The sequence below is a fragment of the Kryptolebias marmoratus genome, linkage group LG8, assembly GCF_001649575.2.
Source record: "Kryptolebias marmoratus isolate JLee-2015 linkage group LG8, ASM164957v2, whole genome shotgun sequence".
Classification (NCBI taxonomy): Eukaryota; Metazoa; Chordata; class Actinopteri; order Cyprinodontiformes; family Rivulidae; genus Kryptolebias; species Kryptolebias marmoratus.
This window is the reverse complement of record NC_051437.1, coordinates 16,571,270-16,593,145: the sequence shown is the minus strand read 5'-3', so window position 1 is coordinate 16,593,145 and position 21,876 is coordinate 16,571,270. Positions and strand designations below refer to the sequence as shown.

Sequence of the window (21,876 nt, the reverse complement as noted above, 5' to 3'; positions counted from 1 at the left end):
AGAAAATACTTACATAGTACTGATTTTGCAGTCAGACAGTTTTAAGAGAAACACATTTATACAGTACTGTGCAAAAGTCTTGAGCTGTCCCTAATAAGTTTATATTTTGCTTCCAAGGAGCCAGACATTTTTGTGATCTTTTGAACTGGTCTTGATCCATAGTTCGTCAGGCTTTGACAAAGTTTTTTTTTTTTTTTTTTTTTTTTTTTTTTACTTTTTTTCAGCCCAGTACTTGATCATCTTCAGAGTAATACTGTAAGCCTCTAATCTACAATCTGTTACATATAAAAAAAATCTCCTAAACTCAAAAGATGTACCAATGTTAAGGGGAAGTAAAACCTTCTGTGCTCATTAAGGAATACCTAACATTTCACTGGAGAATGTTGTAATCTAAACTGACAGAGATCTTCATTCTAATGACAACTTTGTGTGAGATTTTCTTTAATATGTACTTTAGTCAGTAGGCTTATTTATATTCGCCTTCTGAAAATAAGAGAATGACTATTCTCAGTGAACTATCAAATGCTACTTAAATTGTTATTTTCAGAAGACATGACCTAAGGTTGGGGTAATTCTTACTTTTTATTGTGTGTGATTGTGTTCAGCTCTTGCCTCGCCTCCTACGAAGACTTCATGAATCTTCTTGTTTGACAGGTTTTGGGTGTTTTGTTTCATTTTTTGTTGTTGTGCTTCTGTTTTCTTGTGACCTTTGTGTTTAAGTTTGTTCTTTGTCTTTCTTGATAACATGTTCCCGTATCGTTCTGCTCCCTGTGCCCTCTGTGTTCCTTGTGCCACTCTTCACTCTCCCTCAGTCATCTCCTCTGTAGTTTTCCATTCAGCCTGCCACGCCCACTTCACCTGTTCTCCATTACCTGTCACTCCAGCTGCTGTCAGTCTCCCACTCACCCTCAGCCCTTTATATTCAGTCACTTCAATGCCACAGTCAGTTCTGCTCATTGTGTCTCCTCGTGATGCTCCGAGTGAAGTTTTTTTGTTTATTTTTTTTGTAAGTTTTGGTGCCGTTTATTTCTTATTATTGAAAAAATGAGTTTTTGTCTTTTTGAAGGTGAGTCTGCACTCTGAGTTAATTTCACTCACACCTGATATTGTTTGTCAGGACTGTGGCTGAGTGTCCAGATAACAACTGAAGCTCTGAAACACCCCGATCTATTGTTTCTCTTTTATTACTCATGTGGCAAAAATCATTCATGTTGTCATTCTCCAACTCTGTCACCTAAACCAAGAGGGAATCTGTGTGTGGTGTTGCTAAACAAGCAAGTCCTAACAGTTCTAGATGCTGATTAAAAAGAAAAGGAGTTGATATCAATGCTGTTGCGGCTAACAGGGGATTTTCACTCAATCATATACACACAAACAAACATGCCTGTAAGCATGTATGCACACATCTCATTACAGAGAGCGAAAAAGAGGAAAAAAATGGTTGTTTTGATGGCAAGCTCCCTGTAGGTGGCTACATCTGGCTCCTGTTAGCCACAGGCATATAAAAATCCAATGTGGTTCAGTTGTTGGCATTTTGTACCACAGACACCCACGCACATATACAAACGCTGGGAGGTAGGACTCCAACATGGTGGTTACCCCCACTAAGCTCAGCCTCTGCAATCTCAGACCTTATGAACTCAGCAGAAAAGAAGACGCCTAAATAGAATCTATATTCCGGGCAAAAACAATGATCTTTACTTAGCATCAACACAACCTTTATTGAAAACTGCTTCATCATGTTTCTGTCGGGCTACTTTTGATCAATCTGAAGAGGACTAAGGTTAACAAGAGAAAATGATGTATTCCAATAATACCCCACCTAAACTGCAGTGATGGTGCTGAAGTCTTTCCATCGGTCTCCTAGTCCTGTTTTCCTCACTGGCTGCACCTGTTAAAGTATGGGATGTCACAGATCATCAGGCTCTGCTGTGTCGCTTGTCTCAGTTTTCATTTTGGTCGTGTTTTAACTGTAAACCATTATATTTACCAACATTACTTTTTACAGTGCCAGTTTTTGTATTGCAGTTTCATAGGCTAAAATAAAACACAAACAAAACAAAAACTTTTGTGTGACTTTTACAAGAACAATGGACCACAAGTTATCATCTTACTTACAGTAATTAAGGCTACAATTAAAGCTGTTTAATATTTTAATTTATGTACAATTCTCTAGGAATATTAGCAATGTGGGTTTTTTTTACCATAACAACTAAAATATGTAAAACATTTGTTGTTGTTTTTTTTAATATATTTATTCAAATTAGAGTTTTTTTTTTCAATTCTGAATATTATGTATGCAATTCTTTTCTCCAACTGGTAAAAAAAAAAATCACTTTTAAGTGCAGCACAAAATGGTTTGTTTAGGAGTACATTTCATGGCAAATGACTCGGGATTTTGTCTTTGTTGTTTATGTTCTCAGCATCAATTTCATAGAAATACATAATGGATGTTTACATGATGGTTTTCAGTGAAGGTGCTGCACTCTGGGCTTCAAAAGGGAGCACAGCTCTTTTCCTTTACTGTAAACACTCATAACACGCTTCTTTTAGTGTAAAATAACCCTGTTATTACTCAGCTGTTACTTAATCTCTAACTTATTATTTTATTGGTCAAAGGAAAAGATTAGAGTCTTTAAGGGAGTCTGGTCGGGTGACAAAAAAAATGGAGACTTGTTGTGTTTCAGAATTTTCCCAAAGAGCTCATAACTCTGTAAGCACAAAGTTATTCAGCTTGACCTCTTACGGGGAGTTGTGTTTCTGTGACATTATTATTTTAAGATAAGCAAGTTCAAAAAAATGCTTTAGGAAGGCCTTAATGACTAAGATAAACTGATTGAATATGCTTTGGTAGAATCATTGTCATTGCATACTTGCCTAGACTTTTTTTCCCTAAGGCTTAAACACAGCATGAGTCTTAGAGGGAAAGGTGCAGCACAGGTCCAGTAAGTTTACTTCTTTCTGCTACTACTTTATTTTTAACTTGATTTTAATGTTGTTTTTACCTTTGCCTTTTTCTTTTGTATAATAACTAGTGGCAGCACATTTTTTACGACCTGTTGTTTTTAAATGTGCTTTAAATAAATTGACTTGACTGCTCTTTTTGATTTCCTTCACAGAATTCAGACTGAGGCTGAATTTCTAAGAGCTGGCATTGTTTTCTATGCAGGTACACAAAGATTTATGCTACGTTTTACATATGTAGCTGCATAGTGTTTGGTCATATATCAGTTTTCTTTTAATAGATTTATTGTGAAGTTGTGGCCTCAGCCTAGTTGCGTTTGGAGAAACAAGCTCATAAATCAAAGTGAGCTGATATAGAATCTTGCTGCTGCACAAACTGAGGCGACCAAGATAAGGTCATCAGCAGAGTGTACCAGATTGTTTATTTTATATAAATAGAAATTTGTGGACAATCAGGCCAGACAATATCTACATCCCAAATATCCAAACAAATCTGACTATACTTGCTGCCACATGACTCTCTAGTGCTCTGCTATAGCAGTGCCTCATTTATTGAGCAGTCATTGTTAGCATTTCTGTCATACTGACACACAGCTGTAGCCTGTAGTCTGGTGCACAATCAGTTTGTAAGTGTGCTACAGCATTATCATCATCATTATATTAAAAAAAGCTCATGAAAAAACTCAACCCAGAGGCAGAAAATAGGAAATCAAGCTTGCTCACTAACAAGCTCAATTGACCATTTTGATTTCAGTTGTTATAGGAATGAATGTATATCCCCTGTCACCTTGCAGACCAAAATGTTAAACAAATGTGTCATGTGATCTGTTAGCACTTGGGGTATGTGTTGGAGATGACTCTCGGCTACAAAAACAAAATGCAATTTTGGTCTATATCTGTAAAACTGACTGGGCTATAGCGATTTTTGTATTGGCTAACGTCTATTAACTGTAATAACTGTCAAATCAGGATGAGTCCAAAAGTTAATAAGTTGTGCATGTACACCCAGTCATTATTTTCTAAAAGTTATGTTAAAATTGGTTAACAGACACTGCAAAGACAGACACAGAATTTAGTGAGACTGCAACTGACAATTTGTGTATTTTCTTGCAATATTGGGTCATGTTTGAGCCACCAACTAGTCTCCAATAATTGTAGCCCAGTTAGACACTGCCTTTATGTCACCAACAAAGATAAGATACCAAATTAAGGCCAAAAAAAGGACATAAGTCCCCATCACAGATGCATTGTTTTCTTTTGACTGTGTGAGTGTTAATGAAGGCATTCATTAATCTGCATGAAACTGTCAGCATCAAAACAAAAACCTTTTCCTGATGAAGAGCACCAGATTTCAGGCTATAATTTGTGTTGAAGCGTGTAGTCCAGCAAAAAGACTGACTTAATCTCTGCAGCAAACTGGCACTTCTTCTGGACTGTCAGTGAAATGTTGAATTATGTCTTCTCTCAGAAAAAAATCTCAGAGCTTTATTTAGTAAAAATGTTTCTTTTGCGCCAACTTTCTTTTGCTCCCTCTATCTGTTTCTTCTCAACGTCTGATATACAAAGTAAACTGTGCTAATCAGGAGCAAAACCTCCCATCCTGTTCAGCAGGTGTGAACAATTTGCACCTCTTTTGCATCAAATTGCAGTTGGCCTCACTGCGCAATCCAAATATGACTATCTACCACAAACACAGCTGGCAGAAGAGGGACAGGGAGAATGAGACAAATGTCTTCTCATAAGCTTCGGATGAAAAATGAAGAGCTCAAAACGGAAAGAACAATGTTTCACCGTATCAGAGAAAAATGGCTTTTGAGAAGGCATTTCTAAATCACTGGGTGATGTAGGTGTTTTTAATGCACAGCTGGAAACCTGGTAGCATGATTTAGCCCTTTAACTGTTTCACTCAAAGAAGAAAAAAGTACTAGCTGAGGGTAAATTTGTATCAGAATATGTAATATTTGCTACTTTGTGATAAACCTCTTAATGTCAGATTTTAAAATCAAACCATCACTGCATTTTGTTACTTTCACCTAATAAATGAAGAAAAGCACCCATGGTTTGCGTCTGAGACCAAGGACTGCTTACTGTGCCATATTTCCATTTGAGAAGAATAAGACGTTTTATAACCTGACATTATATTGCATAAATTTAATTGTTTTCTTTCTAAATGAATGCGTAAAACCTCATTTAAATGGGAGAAAACTGCACCAGTAAAGTGAGACGTCATTTGATTGGCAACACATTTTGAGGCGCACGTCTCTCTTTGCGAGTGTGTGAAACAGACTGATGCGCAATTGCACAATTTTTTTTACTGAATCAGGTCCTCAGATTTAAATGGAGGCTTTTCTGTGGTCTCTTCTATGCTAGAATGAAAATTAATGATAGCAATAACGAATAAAAAATGAATGAATGAAGATGAACGTGTGACTTTTCCTATCACTGTCTCTGCTAAAATACATAAACATTTTAGTGCCTGAACATCTGCTTCCAAACCGGAGTTAGGGTCCTCTTGGTGACTTTCTTCCTTTTCTTGCTTCAACTTTGAGCTCCCATGTGTACTTTTTTGGTGATCTGTGGCAAGTTTTGGTTTTAACCCTCCCTATTTATTCCTTTTCTATGAGTTTGTGTTAAATGCTTGCTTTCAGTTTTAGACATACCAAATACAAATGCACAACATGTATGGATTATAGCGTTACCTCTGAAACTATGTGTAAACTATTTACATTGGCTTCACTTGAGCTAGTAGTGGCCAACTTTCAAGAGAAGTGGCCAACTGCAACAGCTTAAATGATGTTGCATGAACATCAAATTAAGGGTCCTGTAAATCCCAGAGACTGCCTTATCAGTAGTCGGTTCTGTGAGTGATTTAAAACAGATGCTTTCTTCCCTGTTCAGTGTGTATGTGTGTATCTGTGCCTTGTAGTGGGCTGATAGCACAGGGAAACACATGCCCACATTAAGTGGCTTCGCAGATCAAGCTGATATGCTTTGAGATGAAAGAACTAAGAGAGAACTCATTCCCCTCGGTGCCCGGCTAGAAGCTGTCAGTAACAATACACTCCGAGTTGGCTCATGCTATTATTAAATATGTATGTCAGTTTAACACCACCGCATACAAGATATAATAAAATACAAAGGAGAGATGATCCGACTTTATATCCCTGCTTTGGACGTGGATGTTTGCGAAACACATGATATTAATTTTTAAATCGTGAAATTCCCAAGGTTTTGGAGACGTCTCCAGGTTGAGAACAATGAAGAAGAGACGGAGAAGAGCAGGAGTGACTGATTGCAGGGCATCTGACCAAATGGGAACCAGAGGCTGCGAGATGTCAGAGCTGCAATGGATTTATACCTTACCTGAGCCCCTGAGATCTGCCACACATACACTCGGCCAAAGCAGAACAAAAGAGCGATGGGTGTAGATGTGAAAAAGTATGGGCACCGAGTCATAGGTCAACGATGTGAGAGGATTAGTGATAGCAGCCTACAAAGATGAGCAAAAGATGGAGGACCAGACTTTGGGACGACCAGTTCTGAGGAGAGAAGGCCAACATCAGCTGGCTCCTATTTAGATCAACCTTTTGTACTCTGGAAGCAGTGCTGTACATCTGCCCTCCGCATGTTGGACGGCGATGGGTGGGCTGCCCTGTTCTCTTCTGCCCACTCCTTGTACTACTCTTTTTCTTTCTCCAGGATACAGAGGCTCTGTGAATGCTGAAATTGGAACGGTATTTTCTTGAGAAATATTTAGTGTGACATTTCTGGTTCATTGCCTAAAAATGACCTTGCATTTTGTTGTGAAATTTCAGGCAAAATTGTGCAAAAACTAGCACATAGAAAACTTCAAATTTCACCAATTTAAGTAAAAAAATGAGTGTCTTCTTGTCATACTTCTTAACATAACATAAAAATAAAGTAACATCACCTTTTTTCTGCACTGAAATTTACATAAAATGTGCTAATCATGTGTATTTCAAAAAATCCTGCCTTCAAACTTTTTCTCCCATGATCTTGATTTCTGATTGTGAATCTATGAGTTTAATATAGAAAACTGCACAAGAAAAAAAACTGTGAGAGGCGGGATGCATTCTGGACAGGTTGTGAAGTCATGTTAGTGCCGACATGGATACTCACAATCATGCACACACAACCACCTTAAGGTCTGTTTAAAAACTCCAGTTTACCCAACCTGCATGATTCTGGATAGACAGTAGGAGGAAAATGCATGCATAAGGAAAAACCTGCAAAGTTTTGAACCTAGGACCCTCTTGCTGTGAGGCAACAGTGCCATTTACCTGTACAATTTTGCAGCTCCCATAACATTTTCAATTATTTCAAATTAAATGCATTTAGTTGCATTAAACATTGCCAGAATAGTAATACAGAATTGCAAAGGAAACATGCAAAATGTAAGGTAATCAATATCTTACTTGTAGTAGACATCAGTCATCAGTTTGGACTATCGGGCTGATGTTCTCTATGGGGAGATGAGCTGATGATGTTTGACCAGTTCCAAAGCAGATTTCCTCCATCTTTAAACAACTCCAATCTCAGAAGCTTTGTAGCAGTTCATGCTAAAACCTTCTTATAAACTTTTACAGCACTATCACTTTTGTATTAGATGGTTATTTACATAGAAATCCATAGTTATTTACACAACTTGAAAAAAAAATCCTTTATGATCAAGCGAGTTCTCTGTCTGCCATCAGTGGAAAGCACAGCATTTCCCTTCATCATTAACAATAATTGTTTTAGTCACCTTTACAACTTCCTCTTCATCACTGCTAATGTTGACTACTATAAACATCATCAGGCACTCAGGAGACAAGAAGAACTTTTTGGATTTATGCATTGCTTACCATGTCATCATACTGCTAGTTATCACCTGAAAGTGAAGGCAGGACAATGATGTTTTGGCCTGTGTCTGTGTGTGTGAATTCGTTTGTCTGCACCTTTAGCAAAATATCTTGTGCGAACACTGAGCAGATTTTAATGAACCTGTGAGAAATTAATCACTGAATATCAACCCCTCCAAAGAGGCAACCCCTGGAGTCAACTCCCTCACAACAGGAGTTTACAGATTATGTAAGATATCGCATGAAATTGCACATAAAGTTAGATAATTTGGGATGCATGCATTGAACTTCAAAGGCAATTTGTTTAACTAAAAAGAATGAACCCACACAGTACAAACGGCATTGTTCAGAAAAAAACAAGAAAAAAAGATGTATGTTATTTCCCTGTGTGTAACTCATCAGCACCATGCAGACGGAAGATAAACAACCCGTAGTCTGACTGACATGGCCGATCCAACGCCAGTGTATGAAACCACCGAGTGTAACTGACAGGCACACATGACAGGACATGCCCCGGAGCACGAGTTAACAGACCGATGCTGAGTGTTACTTTGGCTCGAGGCTGGTGTGAATTAGTGCTGCTCACCACCCGGCCTCCACGGACCTCATACCCCGATCTAAACCTTAACTCATCGTTTTCAGGTGATTTCTGACAATGACGAGTTAAGTTGCTCTTTAAAGAGTAGACACAAGAGCCCCCCACCTGCACAGCATTAAGCGTCTAAACCTCACAGACAAGCCCACCTGAGCAGAGCAGTAAAATCTTTATGGATTTGTCCACTGAGCTTCGACAAGAAACCCCCACGCAGGCTGCATCATCTGACACTGACGCTGTTACTCATATGGGAGCAAATAAATACTGTATGACAGAAATTATGAATTTGAAAATAACTGCTGCAAATCTTGAGCAGGTGGTGCAACTGTGTGTCTGTGTGTGTGTATGCATATATCACTGACTTTATCTTCAAGTCTTAAGATGGCAGCATGGCAGACTGTATGTAGGTGTAACCGTTTGAGAAGAAGTAAAGAAGTATATCCAGATGTGTGCTAATATGCGTGCAGGGGCCAAACGGTGACTGTCTCAAATCACAGAACAAACCACACACATACAAATGAATACATGAAAGTACTGTCACAAGAATCTCCCCAAGCCCTACCTCACAGGCAGACCCCGTTTCGGCACTTTTGTCAAAGAAAAACGACCCTCTTTCCACCCCCAACGCGCCCCATGGCTCCAGATAGCCATCTCCTCCCCTCACCGGGTTCCTGCTCAAGCTGTACAAGTTCAAATCTTTAAAACTGCCCCCAAGAGGAACTGTTTAATAATGGACCTAAGGAGGCTCTTTATGCTTCAAATGAAACAGATTTACCCATACTTAATGTCAGGTTCGCCTATATTGCCAGTAGGCACAATCACATTAGCAAGCTGTAAGTTTAATGTGTTTAGTTGTGGTGGCATACAAGGAACACATGTTCTTGGGTGTCTGAAGGAAGGACACAATTTAAAACTACAGCTGTACTGTTTTATTCAAGCCAGTGCATTATTTCCACGTATCTGACCATATGAGACGCAACATTTATAAGTTTGAAGTTATATTTTTTACTTTTCAAGTGGCAATATCAATTGTTCATAACTTTTATTTTTTACAGAACCAAACTTCAGAGGACCTGAACTATCACTTTAAGGCAGGTGGACATTCATTTAAAGCACATTTTCTGGTTACTTTACATTAAAGTTGGGCAAAAAGGCAACTCATTTAAGAACTTTGAACAATGTAAAAGTTAAGCTTTTGAGATGAAGTAGTACAGTCAGAACAGTCACCTTCATCATACCTACAAGTCAATGAAAACCCCAGAGTTCAACCGGAAAACACTGATGCTCACTTTTTTTTTTGTTTGCACATTTGAAATGTCTATGTTCTTGTCTAATTTCAGTGCCGGAGCAAAACCTTTGTAACATATTTAGGTTGGTGTGGTAGGGTTCTGTGAGCAGGTGTGAATATGGGTGAGAGAGTGAATACGCATGATCCCAAATATATGCAATGAAATGCACACTGGCAGTAAACGTGATCCTAAATAATTACAATATCTATAAAACTGCAGTCATGATGCATTGCTTCTCTGCCTGCTCACATCAGTTCATCACCTACATCCTCTAGATAAAAAACAATTTTCAAAACTAATAATAATATCAAAATATTGTTAGAATTTAAACATATGCAGCACTAATGAAATCTGTTTGTTTTTTCAGTCATTCTTTAACCATGACTTTGGACATGCATGTCCTCTGGGATCCATCAGAGGGTACTGCAGCACTCTCTGCACCCCTACTTTTTGTGGCCTTTAGCAGGAGTCTCCCGCCTGCTAATGCCCAGTGATGGAGCCACATAAAGTAAATGTTGCTCTTCGCACTCAGTTTGTATTCAAAAGTCTCATCGTAGACAGCAAACCCCGAAGGAGTCAAACCAACTACAGTTTAAGTGCCTTAAACACCTAATTGTACACATTTAGCAACAGCGGAAAGTGCAGCAGTACTTTACACAGTGAGGGATAAATATTGTTTTTTACTTGTGGCCCGATCTGTTTAGGAGTTAGCTTCTGGTTATGTGTGTGTGTCAGTAAGGGAAAGTGGAAGAATTAAAAGGGACCTCAATGTCACTTTTAAAAGGAAAAGACAAAGACAAGCAGAATGTTGGACATGCTTAGAGTTTAGCGTGTTTATCTGTCTTTTATCTCCTTCTATCTTCCACCTATTTTGTGAATGACGTATGTTGAATCTCTGGGAGCAACTAGCGGGAGGTTGCACCGACCCACCTAGCAGTTTCAAGTCCTGCCTGCTGATGTTGCAACTGGCAGGTTGCAGCGGCCTCCTGGGGAACATCAAGTGCTCCGCAGGCTCTGGGATATGTGCATCTGAACCTACAAGGAGGTTTCACAACAGGCCATCTGGGAAGGATTTGGGATCCACGAGGAAGTTGAGGGGGCTAAAGGGGTTGGTGGGCTGGAGAAGCTGAGGAGAAAGAAATGATCCGGGTCAGAAAAGAGTGTTTTCTGTTCAATGTGAGAGAAAGAAAGTTAGAGAAGGAGATGCTGAACACAGACCTGCTCTTTATGTTGTTGTTGTATAACGGCGGTTTAAACTCCTAGTGTTGTTACGTTTTCTTATACTACCAGCGACTCTAACAACAGCTAGAAAAGAATTACACTTTGTTTTTTAAGGTGTTCTACTCTGCATTTTAAAATGATTGGTCTAGCATTCCTTGAAGGAATGAATACCCCCCGCTGCCTTTTAAGCCATAATTTTATGTTGAAAAATGACCATATTGTAGCCATTTTTAGCAGACCTTGAAAAAAATATTATGCATAATCTAATGCGATATAGTGAGATGACACATTCAGAGTGTGTTGTGAGCAACGCTCAACTTCAACCACATCAAATGTTAGCTCAGTATCTGTAAAACTGACTCAGAGCTTTTTTGTGATGTGCATTAGTTGTGGCAGCCATCTTGATTTGGATTGAATCCAAACAGTAATCAGTTGACATCTATCCAATGAAAACCTTTTGAAAGTCTCACTAAAATCCATCCAGCAGTTCATGAGTTATATATTTCAGAGTTGAATCAAACAAGGCAAAGATCTCACACGACATGTAGTGTTTGTAGTATGCGTTGTGAATGATTCTCAGCTAAAATCCCACCATATTTAGTACAATATCAGAATAAATTACCAAATTGAATCTCTTTTCTGCTTTTCGTTGCATGTAAAAAGTGTATTCTTGTGTAACTGTGCAGAGCTGCTGATGAAAAGAACCAGGTATAGTGCTTAAAATATATCTTCAGTGTTTTTTTTTTTTTTTAACAGTACCTAATCATGCTGTTATATTGCTGGGGAGAGACTGACCCCTACTGGAAATGTCATCAATACCCAAATTACTGAAACACATTGGGGTATTTTCAACTTGAAATATGAGCCTACACCAGTTGTTGTTGTTTTTGAATTTCTGTGAAGATGTTAGTGACTTTACAAAAAGGACAAAAGATATACTTATTTGCCTAAAAGTAGGGTGGCATTCTTTTTGGCACATAATTATTAAAAAAAAAAATCATAAATGAAGGTCCTAGGCTTTGGCAATTCCAATAGGATTTTATTTGTAAAGACTGCCAAGGTTTATCCACGTGGTTGCCAAAGTTGTGTCAGGACCCCAGTAAATCATCACAAAAATCCTAATTGACAATGTAGAAGAAAAATGCTATTCACTATTTCATTTAAATTTTTAAGCAACCTAATAAACTGATATCATGTTTTAAAATACCTACAAACCAAATGTCAGCTGATTTAATACATCAGAACATGCTTTTCTAACCTCAGTAGTAGAAAGTGCCTCTTAATGGGGATGCAGTAACAAACTTAACTGTTTGATGTATAAAAGGTTATTAACAGTTAATTAATAAAAGTTAACTGGGGAAGAGTTATTCTAACCATCGATTAAGGTAGCACATTCATTAAACATATAAAAGGACTACAAAAGGAATGAAGAAATAATGCAAATTTTATGACGGCCTACAATTCCTGGAGGCTTTACTTTAAAATTAAATTATAACGCATGAACTTGGTATCACATATTTTTCAACCTCTTTCAAATAGCCAACCACAGGGAGAACATACAACTTCCAGTTTTCATGTATTTCACAAGCTGCGTCAAACTTGGTGGCCCACTAACCTTCAGTCAGGCCCACCTGGATACTTACTTCTGGCGTTGTCACTGCAAGTGGGGTGGCAAGATATTTTTATTTCAGTTTTTTTTTTGCCACCCCCTGGTTATGTCACATTCTTGGCTTTATTGAGTCTGGAAGGAAAAAAAAAAAAAAAGAAGTGCTTTACAGGTATGACCAAAACGGATCCGATTACATCTGTAGGCTACAATCTGTCTGTGAGAGAAATAAAAAGGTAAATGTGGGCATTTTAACTCTGCAACGAACTGCATTGTACAGACTGTTAGGAGCCTCCCGGCCTGCAGGGGCGGTAACCCTCCCACTGCAGTGAAGCTGCCAGCCAACCTTTAACACAAAGAAGACTGGGAGCTGCAGCTAGAGAAAAAGAAGGTTAGGTTTAATTTTGTGATTGCTAATGTTTTTTTTTTTTTTTTTTGTGACAGAAGGTAAATTGATATTTGTGTGCGGAGTGAGGTCAGTGAGGCGAATAATTCACAGATTAAATAAATTCAGACGGAAGTAAACGGGACGGGAGGGCTGTGTGATAACACCTAATGCTGCTTTGTTGCTTCGATGGGGGATTTGTTTTTGTACCCTGAAATATCAAATAAATAGTCTAACACGAGCGTCTGTACTAATGGACGGTCAAAAGAATAATAATAATAATATCGTCAAGGTGGCACTTAAAAACAAAGAAACTTTACGGTAACTTGTTCACTATTGTTTTGTTTTTAACGTCATAATAGACTAATATCTTTGCTAGCTTTGTGTTATTATAGATACTACATGATTTTAACATAACTTCGACTGCTAAAAAACTATATTTATCTTCAAAAAAATCGTGTTGAGGCTGATAATAGAAACACTTAACCTAAAAGAGACATTCCTACAAAATAAAAAATACTTAGAGCCTCGAAATGTACTTGACACAACACAATTCTGTCAATACAAATGCCAAAATCTTTATATTAATATGTAAAGATTTATTTATATTATATTTTTAAAAAAACATTTTCTTTTGTAGACCCCCTTTGATCAAATCTAAACCTTAAAATATGCAGGCCTATGTGAGTCAATTTTTTACATTTGAAAGGCTGCATATACAACTGAGCATTTTTACAGAATAGCTAGATAAGGGGTGGATGTACTTTTAACTCTGTAGTCAGACAAACAATTACAGGAAAGCCAGATCGCTAGACCAGGTCTGGTGAAACGAGCAAGGAATAATATTTCTCTTTATGTAAGTCTCCTGGAACTAAACCAGTGTTTTAGCATTGATTAAAGCTAATATTGCATTTTTTCCTCACAAATCAGCATCTCTGCTTTATTAACATCATTGCTTTTATTTGTTTTCTTAAACACTGACTGTCATGTGCTGTATTCTTGATATTTTGACAACGATTTGATTGTCTGTCTTTCGTTGACATGAACCCAGGGATGGAAGCTGTTCCGACTCTGTATGGTGAAGCGGATGGTGCTGATGTCCCCTCATGGGTGTCGGTGTGTCCCAGAGGCCTCTGGAGGGTCCAGCAAAAGCACAAGTGGAGTCAACAAACCGTTTCTGATTCTGGAAACATTACATGTATGATGCTCAACATGAACAATTATTTCTAGTATGTTTTTTTTTTTTTTTTTTTTTAAAAGCTAAAACAAAACGTTACTCTAGCTGATGTAATGTCTGTCTGTTTCTTTTAGCCTGTTTATCTAAAACCTGTCCAAGCTTGGGCTCGCTGTGTCGGGTCCGGGTGCAGCTTCAGGTCCAGAAGGACGACACGGATCGTTCATTAGTGTTTGGTGATGTTACAGAATTGGCGGTCACGCCGTTTCTCCGGTGTCAAGACTCTGTCCTGCAGATCCCAGTGGGGGACTGGATAACGCTGAGGCTGGGGGAGGGTCAGTGCGACGTCACAGAGGCTTGCTTGGAGGGGATGAGAGCAGGGGAGAAATGCGAGGTGAGAGTTGGGGGGGATTCAGGGCTAAATCTGTCAACTTAGACCCATTTTTCACACAAGTACACCTGTTGATGCAGTCAGGTTTATATCAAGTCTGATAATTTTTCTTTGTTTTTTTTCCTCAGATACAACTCACTCCGCTTGGAAATGAAGCAGATGCGTCCGTTCACCAGCCTTCAGATGGAAACCTTCCTTTATGCGCTACTGTTGAACTCCAAGCTTTCACACCCGGAAAGGAGTCCTGGGAAATGCCTGCAGATGAAAAAGTGGAGTGGGTGAAGTCCCACAAGGAGAGAGGTGGAGTGAGATTCAGGGGTGGGGATGTGTGGGGAGCTGCAGACAGCTACAGCCGAGCCCTCAAACTCCTCATCCCTCTCTGTGGCCTTGTTGGCGCGATGGAGCCCAAAGCGCAAGAGCTTGAATCGGGAGAGGAAAGTGACACAAGCCCCTCAGAGGAAGCACTGCAGCTTCCTTCGCGCGACGAACTCAAAATTATCAAAGCCGAGCTTCACTCAAACCTGTCTCTGTGCCAGCTGAAGCTGAACCAACCGGAGCGGGCAAAGGCCAGTGCTGCTAAAGCGACCAAGCTGGAGCCCGGCGCCTCCAAGGCCTGGTACCGCCTGGGCCAGGCGTGCCAGATGCTGAATGAGCTGGAAGAGGCCAAGCAGGCGTTCAGAAAACTGCTGGAGCTCCAACCAGACCTGCCTGCTGCTGTGAAGGCACTGAAAGATGTCATTCATAAAGAGAAACAGAGAAATGCTCAGTTGGGACAAAGACTTAGCAAAATGTTTACCTGAAGATAGAATACTAACAACAATGGTAGAAATAAATGTTTTTGTGTTTTTATAGTATTTGATCTAAGTGCATTTCCAACATTGCCTTAATTTCAAAATAAAGCCTTTAGTAACAAAAAAGCAGCTGTGTGTAAGTCATCTACCTGGATGTTCAAAAACAAATCACATTTAAAACATTTAGTTTGGAGTCCTAAACTTAATTAATCTAGGGTGAAAGATGGCTGAGGTCATTTTCTTCCCATGGCGTCTTTTTTGTTTAAAAACATGTATTTTGTGTATTTGTCCACTAGATGTCATCATTTAAGTGACGCTACAGCAAAATGCCGAAACCCGGGATCGAACCAGGGACCTTTAGATCTTCAGTCTAACGCTCTCCCAACTGAGCTATTTCGGCGCGTGTACATTAAGCACGCTTATGTAAATAAATAAATATCTCTCCGTTACATAGATTTTTTTTTTTTCTTTTGTCAAAACGTTTCGGATTAAACCATGTGAACATATTCGAAGATCTGTGATTGTAGCATTTATATTCTGCAAAGCATTACTCCAGTTGATAAGTTACTTAAATAAGCAATCTTTTTGTTTTCGTGGTACAAGCATTCAGTGCTATTTTTATAATTATTAGCAAAACCTGTTGTGTTGAAAGTTACCAACACAATGAGCAGTTTGTAATGCGAAATAAACAACTACTTCTGGTTTATCCCATTTGTTTAAAAAAAGTAAAAAAGTAAAATAAATTGGAAAACTATATATATGTGGCTATAAAGGGGGAAAAAGGAAAATTATAAATTTTGAGCAATATAATTACCTTAGTAATTAAACTGAAACACTATTGGTGAGCAAGTACAACTTTTAAAAAAATTTATTGTACTTTTACTGTTTATATTTGTAGATAAGCAAGAAAAGTGAGAACATCCTTCACTTTTTTATACATATATATATATATACAAATACATACTGTATATTAGGCAGTCCAATTATAATGTCTAGAATATAAACAAATAAAATTGTGTCTTGACAGTCAAATTTATAATGCAACAATGACGATATGACTAAACCAAAATATTGCATCACGTTTTAAGTATCAGTTTAAGTATCTGTGTCCCTCCGTCCCACAGCATGCTCAGTGTTTTTTATTCTTTTGTGTCTTTGAGGTGTCTGTGTGCGTCTGAGCTGCTGATAGCTGTCTCCACGCGTCCATGATGAGGGCCAGGGGTATGACGATCCACAACACGTTCATGAACACGAAGTAGAACCAGAAGTAGACCGGATGTCCCAACTCGCTGTGAGCGTAGCCGTCTCTGTGCTCTGTGAAGAAGTAAAGCACTGCTCCGTACAGCTGCCCTGGAGTCATATTATGAAATAAAACAGAACATACAATTAGGGTTACTTGAATTAAGGGGATTTATTTGTTATTTTTTAGTAATTCCAGCCTCTTACCTAATGAAATGATGAGCTGCAGAACAAATCTGTAAGGCTTATTAGTTAAAAAAGAATATACAGCCCAAAAGCTGAATGGTCCCCAAAGGCAAGCAGTCACGGTCTCCATACAAACAGTAAAGTTATCAGCTCTACATTTTTTTTAAAAGAAGAGGAAAAAACAACTTAACATTTCAGTTCTGTTTAATAATTCGATTTTATCTTTTTAAAAGCAGAAAATTATCTCACATTACATATCTGCTGTCTCCCTTGGAGTACTCTTTCCCTGAGAGAGAAAAAATACAAAACATGCTGATCTTCATAGCTCATAAGGTTTTCTCAACAGGGTTTTTTTGGGGGGTACTCACACAGCTGTGACAGGAAGCTCTGATCTCCTGGTAGACTATTATGATACAGTGAAAACCAGCCCTCAATGACGCTATGGATGAAACCACATACTGCAAACCAGCACATAGCCAGTCGCCTCCACATCCCCAGCCTGCCGGTGGTCCCAGTGATCAGCCAGGTCACGAGCAGGAACACCCCAGACACAGAAAAAAGAAAACCCAGAATCTCTGACATAGACCGGTCATTTTCCACATAGCTGGGAATCACAAGGTCCCGGGGCCAGTAGGGATGTAGAGCTCTTTTTGCTGAAGAGGCATCCATAATCTGTTTTAAGATATACATAAAAACATGCAGTATAGATAAAGTGATAATAATTATCACATGTACAAATCACTTTATATGGCAATTACACAGCACTGATCTGTACTTGGATTCACTTTGATCTGATCTCTGATCTCTCTGTTTATCATTTGTTAAAGAAACTTATTTCAAAATATATCAGTGTATATTAAACTTACCAAAGACCCACGCAGTTTACTGAGATTCTATGTAACAGCTTCACAGGATTTGAGAGAATAATATCTTGCAGACGAAAGATTCAGGACTGTTTGCTCTACAGGAGTAGAGATAAACTCAAACACGGAACTCTACATAGTCAGGGGAGGTTCTTTGTGATTAGGACGACCAATCAAATGTCTGCATTCATAGAGCTACCGGTACACGCGGTCTGCCGGGCTCATCTGATTGGTTGTTCTTTTCGGATCATGGCAGTTGTCTTTGGCAGCTACCAATAAACACACGCTAACTCTGAACGACCCACCCCCTTTTTTTAGTCTAGGTCAAGGTCTTTAAAGTCTGATTAAATGTGATTTATAGCGTTTGATATGGATTAGAAATAGAAACATGAAGGTTTTTTGTCAGTATTTCACTTTTGTACAGAGCAAAATGTTGAATTCTGAAACCAAGTGAAACAACTGAAAATATGACCACTATATTTTGTTTTTCAATGGGTTTTTTTAAAGTTAAGCGATCTTTATTAACATATTATACCAACCAAAGCAATAAAATAGATCTTACATGCGCAGTGGATTAACCGTAGCTGACTAAAACAAGCTGTAAAAACTTACACTAAGGGGCACTCAACACATACTAAACAGGACGTTTAAATGACACATGGTGACGTTTGGTGTACCGTAAAGTTCGAAGTAAGAAAAACTAAAAATCCAACGCAAAATTTAAAAAAAAGCAAAAACAAACCTCCCATGCCGTGTCAGGGATGATTCCCTGCCGTGACCCGGATTCGAACCGGGGTTGCTGCGGCCACAACGCAGAGTACTAACCACTATACGATCACGGCGAGCTACTGGAGGCCATGTATGAACGTTGGAAAGAAATGATTATATACATATGCTGTAGGCCGTATGGGTTTAGTGTTTGGGTTGTATTTATGTGTACAAATACAACTATAGGAAGCATCTCTCTCCGTGCTATGCACATTATCCGCGACAAAAAGTAAAACAAGTAGTATTATCAGCATGCTAATGCAATTCGTACAAAAGGTAGTGGCTATTTCACCCAGTAATGCTAAAAGTTGAGATTTATTTATTTTATTTTTTTTTAAAGTTGTAATTCGAGGAACGATGCGCAAACCTTCAAAATAAAACTGAAGGATTGTGTAGGCTGTGATGTATTTGAAGGTGTGCCCTCCCGGCACCCGTAGTGGAGTAGAGACGCTAGAAGCAGTAGCGAGCGACACTATGTTGAGCATGTTACCCGGGTAAGCTACATTAAAAGCAACACAGAAAAAGGTCGTCCTGATTGACTCCTAAACATAATATAGGCATTTGCTTACGCTTTCATTATATGGAAAGCTGTTTTCAACAAACTAATTCTTTGAAAACTTCACGTTTGGCATGGTAGCAGTGATTGTCACAATCACAAACGTGTGGATCTAAATGTAATCGTCAACTTAGCGGTGGGTGGCACACTAAAAAGCGTGAACAACTACAAAATATCAAAATACGTAAACATAGATGTATCAAAGTGTTTTTTGTTAAAATGTCTTCTTCTGGATATTGAATTCATCTCCCATATGGTCTAGCGGTTAGGATTCCTGGTTTTCACCCAGGCGGCCCGGGTTCGACTCCCGGTATGGGAACACTGTCTTTTAATTTTCTGCTCTTGTATTTTCAATTATAATTTAAGATTTAAACAAGTTTCTTCCTAGCACTTCTAGATGTTTTTCGTTTGTGTGTTTTACTTACATTGATTTCCGTACAGAAAAACTGAAAAAAAAATAAAAGCTTACTGAAATTAACTAATAAAGAATAAGTAGTTAATTTGTAAAGTTCTATTTTTAGCCTGTAAAGGTTTCTTAGTGTCCGTTCCCATTAAGTAACGTAAAAAATATTTAAATGTTGAGTATTAAAATATGAAATTTTACCTTTTTATTCGCTTTACAGTCATGGGACGTATTCGTCACACGTGTCACGTGACTACCGCTGTCATATGACGCTATGCGGAAGCTGTACGCGTCTTCTCGGAGCTGCTTCTTGGTTCAAGCTAACCGAGTCAAAACTGCAAATTTCTCTGGTCTAAACTAGCCGACATGGGTGTATCAGAAGGAGAGGAGTCTTGCCTATTACTGGACGAGAAACTGCTTCATTTTATGGACCAGCTTGAGTTACTGGAGAAGAAAAGGACCTCTCTCAACTCCCTCATCGAGCAGGTCGGACATCATCATTCTAAATGCCAAACTCAGACATCGCCTATTTATCCAGCTTTATTTGCGTTTTTTATTTTAATAAAAATAACAATAACAATGAAAATGCAATCCTCTAGGAACAGAGAAAAAATTGTTTGATTGATTTAGATCCGTGTCTTTTTATTTATTTTTTTCTTGCATTTTTATTTCTGTTTTCTTTTCACCTATTTAGGGATGGTTTTCCATGACTAAGGCACGGTATTCTATGGGAAACAAACTGGTGTCTGCTCTTCAGTATGCAAATGAGATGGATCCACTGGTTTGTGTCCATGTTAGGTGAGGGAAAAAGAAATGCTTCTCCTAAGTGAATTGTTGTGCATTTTAGTTTCTGATTTACATATGATTTTATGTTGCAGAACGCTGGACAGCGGTGAGGTGGTGTTTTGCACAGAAAAATCTGCACACAAGTGTAGTGAGGAGTCGACAAAAGATCACACATGTGTAGAGAATGTCGGACCTCAGGAAGAAGGTAATGCGCCAGCTGAAAACGAATGATGGTAAAAATTCACCATCTACCAACAGCTGTTTGTAAAATTAAAATTTTTGACATTTTTTGCAGGTATCAGGCACAGAAAAAAGAAAAAAAACATTACAGAAAAAAAGCCAGGTGAGGACGCGAGTGGAGAGAGAAGCCCTGATGACAATGTGGTCAGAAAAGGAGACCGTGATCCTCTGCAGGACCCTCTGAAATGGTTTGGGATTCTTGTACCACAGCCTCTTAAACAAGCACAGTCATCTTTTAAGCAAGGTATGGTGTCAAGTGTGCAAGGCAGTTAATATTTTGTTGTGGCTTTGTTTAAATTTAAACTGAGCGTCAAATGTTTTTGAAATGTTTTTAGTTGTACATTATGAGATTTACAGTGGCCAAGAGAGATGAGTTCACTGACCAAGTGAACTTCTAAGAATCTTCATCCTTGTAGCAAAAAGCATGTTTGGTATTTTGGATTGTAATACATCCATATTCAAATTTTCACACAGCTATGTAAGTGTTAGCCAGAATTTTACAAGGATGATAGTTGTATGCTTGTGTGCAAGATAAACAATTAGTTTACTAACACTAATGAAATTCCTTTTCACCATTTTCTGTGTGTTTCCGTTGTCTGTCTTATTGCAGCAATAGAGCTTTCTGCTGAGATTGCAGCTCTTCAGATTGCAGTTTTAAACACCCAAGAGGAGCTGAAAAACAGCTTGACAAACAAAGTCACTTCAGGAGAAGAATTCAAAGGCTCTGCTGGCGAGGGGGGTGACCCAAAGGAGTCCACTGGATCAAAACAAGAGGACACCAAAGGGCCATCACTGATAGGGTCAACAGATAATGGGGTTTAAAACATCTGCAGGAAAATTTTTGCTGGAAATATCCATGGAAATCACAGATGTAGCTGTTTCTGTCTCATTGTTGTTTTTTTTGTTTGTTTTTTACAGATAAATGTGTAAATTTGTGGATATATGTTTTGTGTATAAACACATGCTGTAGATTTTAAGAGACAACATTAATAATATTAAGCTCAACCTGCTTGAACATTTCCAGAAAATGGCCGGCCCAACTTTAATAAATATTATAACTGCCTTTTACACAGATCTTCTTCATTCGTTTGTTCTCACGGGGTTATGATATTTATGGAACTCTAAATTTCTCGTTGACAAATCCTTAAAAAAAAACTCTTATGAAGGGTGACACAGTAAAATTAATACTGTTGCCTGAAAGCAAGAGGGCATCAGCTAAAGGACTCCCTTGTGTCTGCATCCCTTTGCCACTGAATGAGATAAAAAGGGGGATTATAAATGCAATAGAAAATCATGAAATTGTGTAAAAAATGAATCAACTAATAGTTTATGAAGTAATTAAACTTCAAAAATTTCAACTCAAAGAAAACATTTAAATTCCTTTCATACTTTTGTAGTATAAGATCAGATCATGTGGCATTGTTTAACTAGTTTTATGGTTATTTGCTTTTAATTTGATCACTGGGGTGACTGTTTTGTGTGGGGAAACAAATAAATTAAGACTCTTAAGTGACTTTTTTTCACAGCCTGGCAGCCCAGCCTTCAGCAGACAGTGGT

General features: G+C 38.4%; 3 protein-coding genes and 3 non-coding genes across 8 annotated transcripts; 3 read left to right on the top strand and 3 right to left on the bottom strand.

Annotated features, from left to right (window-relative positions):
- The first annotated feature begins 12,814 nt into the window (after positions 1-12,814).
- fkbpl (FKBP prolyl isomerase like) lies at positions 12,815-15,649 on the top strand. Of its 3 annotated transcripts, none has more exons than XM_017415053.3 (4): positions 12,815-12,928; positions 13,974-14,120; positions 14,234-14,490; positions 14,616-15,648. In XM_017415053.3, exons 2-4 carry the CDS (start codon positions 13,976-13,978, stop codon positions 15,285-15,287), a joined length of 1,074 nt encoding a protein of 357 aa, XP_017270542.1. In that variant the 5' UTR covers positions 12,815-12,928; positions 13,974-13,975; the 3' UTR covers positions 15,288-15,648. The 3 variants fall into 3 exon arrangements, with proteins under 3 accessions (XP_017270542.1, XP_024861465.1, XP_037833087.1); XM_025005697.2 differs by lacking the exon at positions 12,815-12,928 and adding an exon at positions 12,977-13,243 and having other exon boundaries at positions 14,616-15,649; XM_037977159.1 differs by lacking the exon at positions 12,815-12,928 and adding an exon at positions 13,299-13,778 and having other exon boundaries at positions 14,616-15,649.
- Positions 15,606-15,678, bottom strand: trnaf-gaa. Its single transcript has one exon. It is a non-coding gene; the product is annotated as a tRNA-Phe (tRNA).
- Positions 15,679-16,115: 437 nt separating this feature from the next.
- Positions 16,116-17,710, bottom strand: LOC108235218 (EBP cholestenol delta-isomerase). Its single transcript, XM_017415059.3, has 5 exons — positions 17,570-17,710; positions 17,072-17,375; positions 16,953-16,989; positions 16,725-16,855; positions 16,116-16,628 (listed from the first exon to the last, which is right to left on the bottom strand). The coding sequence occupies exons 2-5, from the start codon at positions 17,370-17,372 to the stop codon at positions 16,408-16,410; spliced, it is 690 nt and encodes a 229-aa protein (XP_017270548.1). The 5' UTR covers positions 17,373-17,375; positions 17,570-17,710; the 3' UTR covers positions 16,116-16,407.
- A 626-nt stretch (positions 17,711-18,336) lies between these two features.
- On the bottom strand, positions 18,337-18,408 carry trnah-gug. Its single transcript has one exon. It is a non-coding gene; the product is annotated as a tRNA-His (tRNA).
- A 372-nt stretch (positions 18,409-18,780) lies between these two features.
- ccdc115 (coiled-coil domain containing 115) lies at positions 18,781-21,387 on the top strand. The gene is made up of 6 exons (XM_017415052.3): positions 18,781-18,828; positions 19,514-19,779; positions 19,988-20,091; positions 20,172-20,284; positions 20,375-20,563; positions 20,930-21,387. Exons 2-6 carry the CDS (start codon positions 19,660-19,662, stop codon positions 21,139-21,141), a joined length of 738 nt encoding a protein of 245 aa, XP_017270541.1. The 5' UTR covers positions 18,781-18,828; positions 19,514-19,659; the 3' UTR covers positions 21,142-21,387.
- trnae-uuc lies at positions 19,138-19,209 on the top strand. Its single transcript has one exon. It is a non-coding gene; the product is annotated as a tRNA-Glu (tRNA).
- Positions 21,388-21,876: the final 489 nt, after the last annotated feature.